The sequence below is a fragment of the Poecilia formosa genome, unplaced genomic scaffold (genome assembly GCF_000485575.1).
Source record: "Poecilia formosa unplaced genomic scaffold, Poecilia_formosa-5.1.2 Scaffold688, whole genome shotgun sequence".
Lineage (NCBI taxonomy): Eukaryota > Metazoa > Chordata > Actinopteri > Cyprinodontiformes > Poeciliidae > Poecilia > Poecilia formosa.
Genome location: NW_006800627.1, coordinates 101,001 through 114,701, shown reverse-complemented (window position 1 = coordinate 114,701; position 13,701 = coordinate 101,001). Strand labels below are relative to the sequence as shown.

At 38.8% G+C, this 13,701-nt stretch overlaps 1 protein-coding gene across 1 annotated transcript in view; it reads left to right on the top strand.

Moving 5' to 3' along the window:
- Nucleotides 1–2,521: 2,521 nt before the first annotated feature.
- Nucleotides 2,522–13,701, top strand: part of LOC103130896 (monocarboxylate transporter 1-like) — a 24,216-nt gene continuing 13,036 nt past the window's right edge. Inside the window, exons 1-2 of the mRNA XM_007542416.2 lie at nucleotides 2,522–2,698; nucleotides 10,878–11,173. Of these exons, the coding sequence (XP_007542478.1) occupies nucleotides 10,957–11,173 (217 nt within the window). The 5' untranslated portion in view covers nucleotides 2,522–2,698; nucleotides 10,878–10,956. The remainder of the gene's footprint in view (nucleotides 2,699–10,877; nucleotides 11,174–13,701) is intronic.

Below are 13,701 nucleotides of genomic sequence, written 5' to 3'. Positions count from 1 at the left end.
TTCTTGATGCAGCGCCACCATGAGGAAGGAAGACGTGAACAGGTTGTTGAACGGTTTGGTTTGGCAATCAGAGCGGACCAGCTGACAATTTTGTAAACATTAAGATTTTAGTAATTTTGCTTCTAAAAAACCCAAATAATACTTGACCTATCCCAAAATCCTAGAAGAGTCGGAAAAGAGGCATCATGGATGAAGAGAAAACCAAAGAGTGGACAGAGAAGGAGGAAGTTCAAACCATCTCTTCCACTGATCATATGAGCAAGGATCATATCCCCTACTCCAAAGACAGATTTAAAGAAAAGTGACAAAAAAAAATTAGGTGGATTAGCAATGCTTGGGACGTTACTGTGGCTGCCTGGAAATTGAGCTGCTAGCATATCATTACAGTCATACATCAAGTCTTCAGTCAGAGGCTTCTTTAAATCCACTGCAAGACAGACTGCTACTTCAAATCCTTCCTGCCTACTGCATTACCGTCTACAACGACTCTTTGAAGATACTTGGATGATGTGAGTTACAACAACACTTATTTTTCATTTGGGAGAATTAAAGTAGTTTTGAACTGAACTGAGATTAATTGAACTGAGGATTATATATTGTATATTTGACTACAAAACAAACCAGAACTCATTGATAAAACATCCACTTTTGCTTTTTGTTAAAAGGAAATGTAATAATGTATGTCGAATAAAACCCCAGTATTAAAATATAGAGGGAATTCATGCTAACTCGAACAAAGGTGACCCAAAAATGAAGCACTTTATCACAATATTAGGCTACAAATGCAAAATATGCAACAGCGAACTGCTGAATCAAGTTTCTGTCCATAAATAGATATGTGAGGATTGTAATCTAAGAAAAGCAGTACAGAGTTTCGTCTCTCAGCTCGGCTCTTTCTTCATCATAATCAGTCATCGATCCATTTCTTGCTGCATCCGGCTGTCAATAGTAAGACACCAGGATACTTGAGCTCTTCAGGTTGAAACTGAATCTCATTTTTATCCATCTTTATCATGACTTGAGACTTTCTTAGGAGATACACAGCTAAGTGTTGTCTCCTTCTGCCAGAGCACCAGGCATGCAAATCATCCACATTGTGGCTAGTAAAAGTATTTATGATGCAAAAAAAAAGCCCTGAGGTCATTGTAGAACTCAAAGGGAGCTGCAAAGGGGCTGCAAAACTAGTGTGGCTGCATTTATATGCATTGTGTTGTTGATTTGCTTTGGATGTTAAGTGTTTTTATTTTTAAAGTAAGGTAATTAGGAACTTTAGAAAGTTATTTACACACTGCAAAAACACAAAATATTACCAAGTATTTTTGATCTAGTTTCTGGTTAAAATATCTTCGTAAACTTGAAATAAGGCAAAACTAATTTATAAGTAACTTTTCAACAAGATACAGGAGCTTGTTCTAAGTCAGTAATTCTTTAATATTAATGAAAAAGTATTAGTTCCTCTGGCAGATTATGGGGAAAATGTATTTGCTAGTGTAATTAGTACTTTTTTGTCAACTGTACTAAGATATTTGCACTGGAAACTAAATCAGAAATACGTGGTAATATTTAGTTTTTTCTGCAGTGTAGGAGTGTGCCAGACAAGACAGAACTAGAGAAGTGTTTCTCAATCCTGGACCTTTGGATCCACTACCCTGTATGGTTTATGCCAGTCCAGGCATAACACTGAATCAGTTTGTTATCATGTGCGAAGAAAGGCTAATGATCAATATGGAGGATGAATAAAAAACAGGTTTGTTTGCAAAACAATGCACCTCCCATTACAGGTGTATTGAATAGATATTTAAAAATGTGTTTTAAAATATTACTTATGCAAAGGTGTGTGTTTTTAATCCTCTTCTCAGTCAGCACCAACACTACTAACCTTTGTATGTGGCTGAGGTGGGCTTTATGGTGTCACCTATATAAAACCCAGATATAAGTCTAAAGTGGGTATTACAAAAATCTGTTCAGATTAAGCAACACATCTAGGAACTTATGTGGGCCCCACGTTTAGCTATTGTGGTCCATATCAAGCTTATAAAAGCAAATAACATGAGGTCAATATGTAAGCCACAGACAATCCTATCTGGACCCATTTCTGTAAACAGTGTCGATATAGAATAGAGATGAGAAATACTCTCCATTGTTCCAAAGTGGGGAAATTCGTGTGTACCAGCAGCAAGTTAAAGATGAATTGGATGGCTCCCAAACTAAAATTATTCAAGTGTAATTTGGCATGTGTTGGATTTAAACTCATTATTATTATTATTCTTATTACCTCTTAAGAGCAGAAGATATATCTTCTACTAGCTGAATCTAACATTAAAGTGTTTATTTTGCCTCCAGAGAACAAGCTGTCCATCTTTGACTCTAAAGAACGTTGTTATGGACAAATAAGAGGTGAGAAAGAAGTGAGTGTAATCCAATTAAATGTTAAAACCTCTTGCCATCAGCTACGTGCCGCTCAGCCAGTGCTCCGCCCTCAACGTGCACGTGTGTTCCGTCACAGCGGCTGGCACAGCTTCTTATACGCATGCGCTAGAGGCAGTTCGTAATGCCTTCATCCTCCTCATCCTTTTCTGCTGGACTGTTACAGACTGAGGTCAGTGGTACCCGAAGCTACTATCGGACCGCAGAAAGCAAGGACTCCCACGGGGAAACGGTGAGCTTCAGCCGGACACCGAGCCGAGGAAACCCTGCGGTAAGTGAACGTCTCCCGTCACTGCATGCTGCCGTGTGGCGCCAGACTGAAGCTATTTCTGAATAAAAACATGGTGAATATTTTTCCATTATGTTACGAATACAGCTTGTTTTTTTAAGCGACCGCTAATTAGCCAGGTAGGTTGTGGAGTGTTTAGCTTCGCGCGCGGGCACCGCTCCCGTCCACGTTACTCCCTCCACTGCGGCAGAAGATCACATCTACCGGCTTCACAGCGGTGCTCCGTCCGGACGTAGCTTCAGTCCCGGTGGCGTGATGCTGCCCGCATGGCGCTATTTTTACATCCACACGTGGATGGAGAGGAGAGGGCAAAGAGGGGGTGTCCACTTCACAGCTGTGCTTCCGGCCCGGCGCGGTCCTCTGACGATCCGGCAGGAGGGATTTATGATGCGTTTGAAGAACACGGAGCCTAAAACTCAGAAAATGTTGACTCTATAATCTCGCTTTTAGATTAAAATTTATCTTATTAAAGTTTGTATAAACAATATTCCACGTGATCATTTTAAAGAAAATTAAAAACGACAATTTTAAGTATCTGCTTGTGTTGTTTCGGCAATAAAATAAAGATTTCACAAATGTAGTTTTTAATTTTAACCTATAGATGAACAGATTCCCATCGAAAAGCAGCTGAACTATAAGAAAATACAAATTTGATTTCCCTCTTGGATCATTTTGCTATTCCACTGTGTGGCCCTCCAGCCTCTGTGTGACTAATTTGCATGTGTTGGGTTGATTGGATCTTTTGTTGCCATTGTTTTCCAACCTTTTCACTCACTTCCTAAATTGTGCTTGAAACTCAATGGTACTTTGAAGACCCACCAGTGTAGCTTTTTAGAAGTCCTGCTAACTCTGTGGGGGTGCTCCCAAAGTAACAAAACCTCTCTCAGTTGAATTAAAACCAAATTACTACAGATTTATCATTGTAATTTGAAATGTTTATCAATTTAAGAGATGTAATGTAACATCACTTTATTCTATATTAAGACTTTCATTCCATTTTTATACCCTTTCATCAAATTCCTGGTCAAGGAGACCACAGTGGGATCTATGTGGGTTTAAAACCCCTCCTACCCCCCAAAAAAAGAACAGGGCAATGAATGAAACAAAATAGATTATTTTAATATATTCAGAGAGCCACAGAGCCCTGATCTAACACATGGAAACCAATTATATCTCAATATGACTGAACTTAAAAGTCCAACCTCTTAATTTTCAAATTTTATTTCACATTGATTTTACCATGAACATCTAATTGAGATTAAAAATGTCTTTCACAAGAGAATCCTGGCCAACACTGGCAGCAGCAATTCATTGTTAAAGTGTAACTCATGGTTAAAAGTAATTTTTTCCTAATGAGTCATAAGACTCTTGTATTATTGCTTCAGTACAAGAGCCACGACAAGTTCTACAGGGGAGACACTGGCCCCTTTTGACCCCCATCTAGAACCGCCCATGACTACATGTTTTTACAGTAGATAACAGGAAATTATTTTAAATTATCAGCTGCTGAAATGGGTTCATGTAAATCAACGCTTGTTTCTAAAGAATATGGTGTTGATTGAGGAAAGTCGCAAGAAACGCGTCAACTAATGTAATTTGGAGAAAATTTACTAAATCTAAGCCAAGCTGCATCCATTAACTCCAATCTGATTCAACGTAAAGCCAGTTGCATGTAGTAATCTGTAATGTTTTGAGGCTTGGCTTTGATTTCCTCCCTGGCTCCAGCAGTTCTTCTGGTCGTTCCCTAACTGCTTATAAGTCTGCTGCACAGCGGTGCACGAGTTCAACTCGTCAGATCCGGGAGGTCAGACCTCAGTGGAAAGATCGCATGACGGCCACACGCGCTGAACTCGCTGGGAATCCATTGTCCCAGAACCGGACCGAGCAGCTTGTTTATTAATAGGTGTGTAACCAGGAGATATTGTCTAATAGTGGATCAGAAAGTGAGTGACTGCTGTGTCATTTTCGGCGCCCTTTACTTTGTGCGCGGCTTAAATGTTCCTGAGAGTGTTGGGCCCTGAACCCTGACCTTTTCTGAATGTCACGGTGTAAGTTTAAAAAAACTATCCATCCCAATATCTGGCCACAGATTTGAATTATTTAAAATTATTTAAATGTGATGTTCTGTTTCCCCAGAACTGCTGGTTCTCCTGGTACTCTGAAATTTTAATCTCGATTGTTAAAGCAATAGACCTCTTGTTTGAAACAAGAATCACCAAATATATGAAATCTAGTTTTCTTTTGTGTTGCATCAGTCATATTTTTGAAATCTTAAACTGAACTGACTGCACCCTTTATCTAAAATAATGTGCTTTAGGGCACTTTGTGTAATCTTTATTGTTGGATCTAATCTTTATTATCGCAGTTTGAAAAGATGCATTGTTGCCATGCACGATGCAGCCAGTGTCTTAAGTGATACAATTCATGTTGAAATTGAAATTATCTGGAAAATCAGCTTTTTGTCTTGCATGTTTGCATCACAGGTTCTTCACATGACTGGTTAAATTGATGCATCTGACTTGGTTTCTTGATGCATTTAAATTCATTCAGTTACACTAATTCAGGTTTGCCTGGTTTTAAAACATTAAAACCAGGCAAACAGAAGAAGCAGCAGAACAGGTTTTTTTTGTCATGACATTTGAATCAGGTTTAAAACTTGTGCTTACTCATTCCTGAAGCATTAAAGCTAATGCTGCTAATGGCTTTCTTTTTGTTTGACTGAATGACTTCACTGTCCTGTGCTTGAAAAGCTGCAAATAACTTGGAAAATACTTTGAGCTAAATAATTTTAGCAGTATTTTTATGCACAATCGGAAAATTTCTTCTGAAGTTTGGCTTTAGTTTTTATATAAAAAATTTGAGGTAACTTTTGCCTCCTGCTCCGGCCTGAATGAAGCATCTGTGACGTCTGAATGAATGCCCTCATTGAGAACTCCTCCAGGATTTGCCCCACTTTTACTGGCACCCACACGCTATCCCGATGCCTATCTGCACTTCACCATGGAGCCGCGAGACCCCCTGGGGGAAACGGCAGTTCAGTTCTGATCCCACAGCGCCGAGGCTGCTTCACGTTAACAGTGGACCAAAATTAATTTTACCCATTAGCGAGATTTCAGTCTGAACACAGACACTGGAAGATTTACTGTGATTATTGTTATAAAACTGAAGCTGCATTATAGCTAGTAAATGGCTAAATATTAGTGAAAATTATTTTGTCTTTTCCTCTAATCCCAGATATTTTCTAAATCAGTCACTAAATATAACTCATACTTTACATTTACTGGTGCTGACATTACTTTCATACATTGGGACAGATTGAACTTTGGTTTTGCAATTATACTTTCTGGCTGATTGCTGATTATCAATCTTTAAAAAGCCTGACCTGCTGATTCTGATTTTGGCCGGTAACTTTATTTATTTTTTATTTTGTTCCCCCAAAATGTTGCTAAATATAGCAAGAAAGTTGCGGAGTTGGCAACAGTGGGGTGACTATTGTTGACTGCAAACGTGCAGACATACCCTCGTTTGCCGATCTATCGGTCAAACCTCTCCCTGCAGAGCCGACGAGGACAGTGTGTGAGGCAACTAAAATTGGCTTCACATGCAAGTATCGGCAGATCACGATCTTCCAAAATTAATATTGGCCAGCGGCTAAATTTTTGCACCCCTACTTTGGTTTGCTTAAGTTAAGCCTCAATCACATGCTTTTATTTACTATTGCAACGTTTGCTGGTTTTACACACATTTTACAGATAAAAAAACCTGGGTCCATATTCACAAAGATTCTCAGTGAGCTCCCATAAAAAATTCTGCCAAGCTTTGTGTGGTGATGGACTCGGATCTCACGCCTCAGAAGACTGACTAGCTGTTTTTACGTGACTATCACCTTAAGAACATTTCTGGGATTAAAGGACCCAGCAAGATCTAGAGGCAGACCTGTGAAGACACTGTTGAAGTAATCAATGCAAGTAAAGATAAATGCATGGAAGAGTTTCTCTAGATCTTAGTGGGAGATTTTGCCTTCAGGTGATGGAAGGCTGGCTTTGTAACTGTCTTTATGTGGCTCTGAAGGTTCAGGTCTGAGTCAATCACTACACTCAGATTTCGAGCCTGATCGCTAGTTTCTTGCTGTAATGACTGACTCTAGATATGGGTGCATGCAATCTTTTGACCAGCATTGTAGGTATGGGAGGGAATGTTCTTGGTGTATTTTGTGTCGCCACATTCCTGTCCAGTACAGGAAGCCTGAGATGGGCCTGAGGTTGAGGCCCTTTGCCTTTGCCTGCTGCTTAAGTTAACAGTGAAGTGCAGGAAACCGTTAGACGGGGGGTTGTTTTTGTCAGATGTTGATGTTGGAACAGATGTGTGATCTGCTGCAGAAACCGAACTCGTGTTTTCCCTCTTTAGTTGTAGCCGGACTCTGACCGGTCAGAGGTTTACTCGGGTCACCTGGACCGTTTGCTTTAAGCGCCTCTCTATGACACAAGCAGACCAACATGTGAATTCCAGGTTTACTCAGAAGCCCCTGGATGACCTTTTTGCTGCGTTACTTGCACTTCTCCGAGGTCGCACTGGATTAGAAGCCAGCTCTGTCATTTAATTGCCCCCAGCACTCTGCGTTTTAGAGGGGATCAGTTGCTCTGTTGGACGGGGTCTAGCTTTTGTACCGAATGATTGACTTGACCTCAAGTGCTCTTAGCTGAGTAAACACACAAACTGATACTCGTAGCTGATATCTGAGGTAATTCTGTGGTTTTATCCAGCCAGTGCTGTCGTTTTATGGCTGCTGGAGTAATGCAAACATTTTATTTATTTTTTAATATTTAACGAGGAAGTGGAGTTTCCCTCATCTTTGTGTTCATATCTTGCTGTTTTTAAAGGTTAAATGTGACTATTTCAGGAGAGTCGGGTGCTCCTTTGTGTTCCTGTACATGACATGGGGTCGGATAATTTTCATGCTTGTCAAACTGGCCAGAGGTGGTTTGAATGTGACGTTTCCATTTTGGAAGTTATGACTCGTGTGTCCCTGGCGTCCCGTTTCACTGCATATGCGTTGTAATGCAAGCCAGCGCAGAGCTCTTCAGGTGAAATGTAGCACGTGTTTGCGTTCTGCAAACTTCAGGCAGAATGAGGTCAAGTTCATGCTTCATCTGTATGTGTTTCTTCACTTAGTTACCACATTACTTGAAAGTAATGTGATGTAATGGATGAGGATGAGTTTGCACCACATTCTGAGTGAAACCAAAAACCAGAACCGACCTGTAGTCAGGATCCCCTCCCCACAATTTTTTTTAAATTTCTCTTTTTGTATTCTGCATGCTGCACACAAACTGAACAGGCATATTATAACTGAGTTAAAGTTAAACTTTAACATGCTGTCAAATGTATGTTATACTTTTCTGGTCATTTTCCAGGTCTAGATAAATATGGAAGCATGAAATTAAACAAGGAAAAAGAGATTTTGTCCATTTTTCTAAAAGTCTCAATGTGAATAATTAAGCAAATTTATCTGCTTTTTGAATGCCTGCACCATATGTGGGCTTTTTATTTAGCTTTTTAGTCTTACAACTAGAAAAAAACTAAACCTTAAATCAACTTTTTCTTGCAGATAAACTATAAATTTGGCCTTATGAGTTCAGTGTTTTGTTACTGTGCAAATTATGACACATTCAAGTAAGTTTTGTTTAATTCTGCAATATTTTGTTTAATAGGGTCTCAGTGCTGCCCCCTATGGCTTCAAAAGGGGCTACTGCATTTGAGTTTTCCTATTGGTTGGTTGATGTTTACATCACACAGCACCGGATCAGGTATAAAACCCATCTCACGCAGACACACGCCACCTGGTGGTGAGTCAGGAGTTAGAATTTTGTATTTATTTATTTTTATTTAGGGAAAAAGTTGCTAATGTCTGAAAAATTGTTAAACATAGCAATAGTTGCTAAGTTGATGACGGTGTTTTAATTTCTAATGAACATTTAACATTGTAGCATGAAAACATTTTAAGTATCCTAAATAAATAAACAAAACGATAGATAAAATGAATGATGAAGTCTCTCTAAACAAAATTGTCCTTCAAACAAATAGCTAGTTGGGACCAAAGCACCAGACTGAAGACTTTGTCATCTATTTGTTAGAGAGGGAAAAAGACAAACAATAAATCATACAAATGGATTTTGTTTTTAAAATGTCAAATATAGTATTTCAGCTGTCTAAGCTGCATTTTGTTGGGAATATTTTCGATAACCTCCATGGGGAAAAATCAGTATCATTTCAAACGATCTGATGGTGGATGCTCTTACCTACATATAGGCATAAAGATGTGACTTGTTTCTGTCCAGACTGGGAGTAAAACTCCTCCAGGTCTGCAGCCTGATGCATCATGATGACGCCAGGTCTGTGAACGCCTCACCGTCATGGCTGAAACTCTATGAAACTCTAAGGAGGAAGGAAGGGACTGAAAGCTGAGCCGTGTTATGAAACAGAACATGTCCCCTCTGAGGTTACAGCTAACACCAACGTTTGTTTCTGTGCCTTTTAGAGTTTCAGTTCTGTGAAAATGATTGTTTTCAAGCAGAAATTAACACATCAGGGTTTTTGTTTAACTAGTTTCCCTTTGTGGTGAAGATATAGGAAGCTAAATATTTGGCTGATGCAAGTGAAGGCAAAGGCGTGTCGTCACACTGAGGTTTCAGCCTGTTGCTCTGCGTAATGATTGTCAGAGCTCGCTTGTTTACCGCCTGATCTGAGCTAAAAGCCTTGTAGGGTGCTTGACTCCTGGTTGTTAATTAGCTCTCCTTTCCACAAACAGCAGTTTATTCTCTCCTGCTGGTTGTAATTTATCCAAGTTTAATCTGCAGGGAGAGGTTATTTTGGAATATAGAATGCCATGTAAGGTAAATGAGCCAAACAGAAACAGAGCTGATGATCGTAGTAGTTGCATGTGGCCTAAATAAGGGGAAAAAGGATATTTTGATGGAATAGGCTCTGGCATTGTGCGTGCTTACCCACTGTAACTGTGTGAGGGGTTACTAGGACAACAAAACTGGCTTTTTTTTGTCTTCTGCAACAGAAATGGGTAAAATAAAGTCAACACATTCATATTGTAGAGAATCGGGGCTAAAATTGGCCTCAGGGTAAATTTTTACTAATGAATACAGACGTTTTGAGGTGGTTTTCACTTATTCACTTATAGAAAGAAACATCTAAATTTAAAGGCATACATTTACAATTTGTAAACTAGGACATTCTCTGCCATGAAGTCAGAAATTAACTTCTTAAATTTATCACAAAAAACATCTCGGTTTAATAAAGCCATGTCCAGCTGAATATTTGGAAAATAGACATTTTTATGCATTTTTGTGTTTCATCCACAGAAAAAAATCAGTTTACAATTAGAACAACTCCAACCCAACTGGAGATTTTAGCAAACTGTTTCATGTTAACTTTTCTGAAACCAAACCCATGTTTACTATATATATATATATATGTATGTATGCATGTATGCATGCATATGTAATATTTTTAAACAATATGTTTAAACAATATGTCAGTCATATTAGCAGAATAAAGACACAATTTCTCCCGAAGAATGAATAACATTCTTTTGATTAGGTGAAACTTGTAGTGTTATCAGGATTTGATTGCAGTAATTCTGCTTCATTTTTTGATACAATTGTGCAACAACAGAGTATTTCTAAATCCTCCTGCTGAAAATAGTTTTACACTGTTCAAATTTGAGGCTTAATGTTATTTGTAAAACTGATACTAAACTACAACTTCACAAGATGCTCAACTTTTCTCATTTGTTTTTGTGATTTTTGTCATTCTCCTAACATTATGGCTTTATTCTGGTAATAATCAACCCATCAAGTGTATTTGTAGCCTTGATTTGAAGGAAGGCCCTGTTTCAGCTGTTTTGCAGTTTTCTGTAAGTTTGTTCCAGATTCTTGGCAGATTATTCTTGCATTATTTCAACTTTATTTTCATGTGACTTCATCAAATTGCGATTCTAGTCTTCTCTCATGATGTCTGCAGAAACAAACTTTGTTCAGAGGGACAAGAAAATGTAAAACTCATCTTGTTTTACAGCTGACTTGGATAAAATATTAAATCAGAATTTAGGAAATGTATTAAACCTATGCTTCATTGTTTTTCCACACAGGTGCTGTTTTGAAGCCTGATCCAAGCTCTTCCCCCACCAAGTCGAGTCCGTACGCCGTCTGCTTCGTCTCTGAGCCATCATGCCTCCAGCAGTGGGTGGACCTGTGGGATACACCCCACCTGAAGGGGGCTGGGGGTGGGCCGTGGTGGTGGGCGCCTTCATCTGCATTGGCTTCTCCTACGCCTTCCCAAAATCCATCACGGTCTTCTTCAAGGAGATCGAGGTCATCTTCGACGCCACGCCCAGCCAGGTCTCCTGGATTTCCTCCATCATGCTGGCCGTCATGTACGGCGGAGGTAAGACGTCCAGGCTCTCCGACACCAAGAATCCACAGCTTTTCAACCAATCAGGTTTATCTGTGGAACACATTTCATCAGTATGGCAGCTCAAAGTGCTTTACATCATGAAAACAAACACATTATTTAGTCAACAGCTGTGGAAACCAATAACAGACATTACATCAAGTGCTATCATCAATACTCGCCAAATATGTTGGTCAACGCTTCATTGATTATAGTTCAAAGATAACGCCAAACAGGTGGCTTTTTAAAGGAACTCGGTGTTTCGGCTGTTTTACAGTTTTCTGGAAGTTTGTTCCAGATTTGTGGTGCATAGAAGCTGAATGCTTCTTCTCCATGTTTGGTTCTGGGGATGCAGATCAGAACCAGAAGACCTGAGAGTTCTGGAAGGTTCATACAACAGCAGCAGATGTTTAATGTACTGTGATGCTGTGCTGTTTATAAACTAACAGTATTTTAAAGTCTATTCTCTGAGCTCCAGGGAGCCCACTGTAGGGACTTTACAACTGGGTGATGTGCTCCATGTTCCGGGTTTTAGTCAGAACAGCAGCTGCAGGTTTTATTTTTATTTTTAGGTGGACCTGTGAAGGTCTGAAGTGTGAGGTGATTTCTACGACTTATCTGTAGTCGTAGAAATCACTACGACGACGGATAACCGCATGGATGAGTTTCTCTAGATCTCACTGAAACATTAGTCCTCTAATCCTGGAGATGTTCTTCAGATGATAGAAGGCCGACTTTGTAACTGTCTTTATGTGACTCTGAAGGCTCAGGTCTCAGTCCATCACTTTGGACACCCTGCCCCATAGAAAATATAGTGGAGGTGGGAATATTTAAATAAATTATTACTTCTGTTAATTTACAAATTTGTTAGCTACACTAACAAAAGCACAAAATTTTACCAAGCAATTTTGGTCTAGTTTCTACACATTTTAAATAAGACAAAAAGTAACTTTTTTTAAAACATAGGAGCCTGTTTTTAAGTCGATACTTTTTTTTATATTGATGAAAAAGTTCTAGTCCCATTGGCAGGTTATTTCACTTACAAGACATTTTCCCATGTTATAAGTGAAATAAAATGCTAGTGGAAATGGTACTTTTTCAATACTAAGGATTTTTTATTCTAAAGCTCCTATTTCTTGATGAGTGACTTAAGTTTTGTCTTATTTCGAGTGAACAAAGATATTTTCATGAGAAACTACATCAGAAATGCTTTAAGATTTTGTTTTTGCAGTGTATTAGCTAAAATGTGGAATTTATAATAGATCCAAGTTGATTCTGGTATTTTATTTTGACCTGCCAGTAAAACTTGTGCCTCTTGCTACAAGCTTCCCACTGTAGCTGGAATATTTTCATGAAATAACAAGAATATCTTGTCAATCATTCGTCTCATCTGGTGAGTGAGTAGATGATGAAAGTGACACTAAACATTCAGTCGGTAGGTCTGAGGAATGCCTTTCCTTTAAAAAAAAAAAAAGAGATGTCTTCTGTGTCCTGAACAGTCTCTGAAGTTTCAACAGGAAATTTAATGTTGGATTCATTTCTGGAGGAGAAGTATGGGGCTTTTGGGGGGAAGCAGTAGTAAGTTTTTTTTTTTTTTTTTTTTTCTGGAGTAAGACACAGCAGGTGAATCTGAGTGATCCAATTTCCCGCTGTTGGAGCTCAGATGGGATTATCCTGAGGTTGACTCTGAGAAGCCTTGTCCGGCAGCAAAACAGGATTACCAGAGTACATCGATTTCTTTTACTGATTTCATAAAACGGCTCTTTTTGTAAATCATCAGGCGTAACAATTCTGCCTCTTAACCTCCTTATCTGTCTCTCTCCAGTGAATTGAGACAAAACCATGCTTTATCTCTCCGTTTTTGTTTTCATTCCCTCAGTTGGGTAAGCAGAGGTGTGAGCCATGACGATGTAGAAATGCGCGCTCAGGTCTTTTTGCAGATGGAGTTGCAACAGGAACGCTTGTTCTGATGTAATCCAGCTAAAGCTTCTGGAGAACGAACACACGGCGAATTAATGACTGACTTATCTCAGGATTTAGTCTGCTTTAACACCGGGAATAAAAACACAGCAAGGCAATCTAGAGCTGTTGGGTTTGTGCAACATTAAACTGAACTCTTACAAAATTCAGGCTTTGTACAGATGCTTGAAATCCTTAAAACCACTGAACTTCATTTAGGTGTTTTCAAGGTTTAGAAAGTGCTTGATGTCCAAGCTGCACAGTTTTGCTTGATTTAAAAACCTAAATTTGGAAAATGTTTACAGTTGAATTCAGATATTTTCATACAGATGTAACAAATTTTACTGGACGATAAATTGTCCCAGATTTTATTGGGATAATCGATAATATTATTATTTTTTGAGACACATTTTCAATTAATATAATGGTAATAATTTAAGAACACATTCTCAAAGATGAAGAAACTTTGAATTCTAATGAATGTTTAACACTGGAACTGGAAGACATTTTAAATCTACAAAATAAATAAAACGACAAATGAATCATGAAATCTCTGGAAGCAA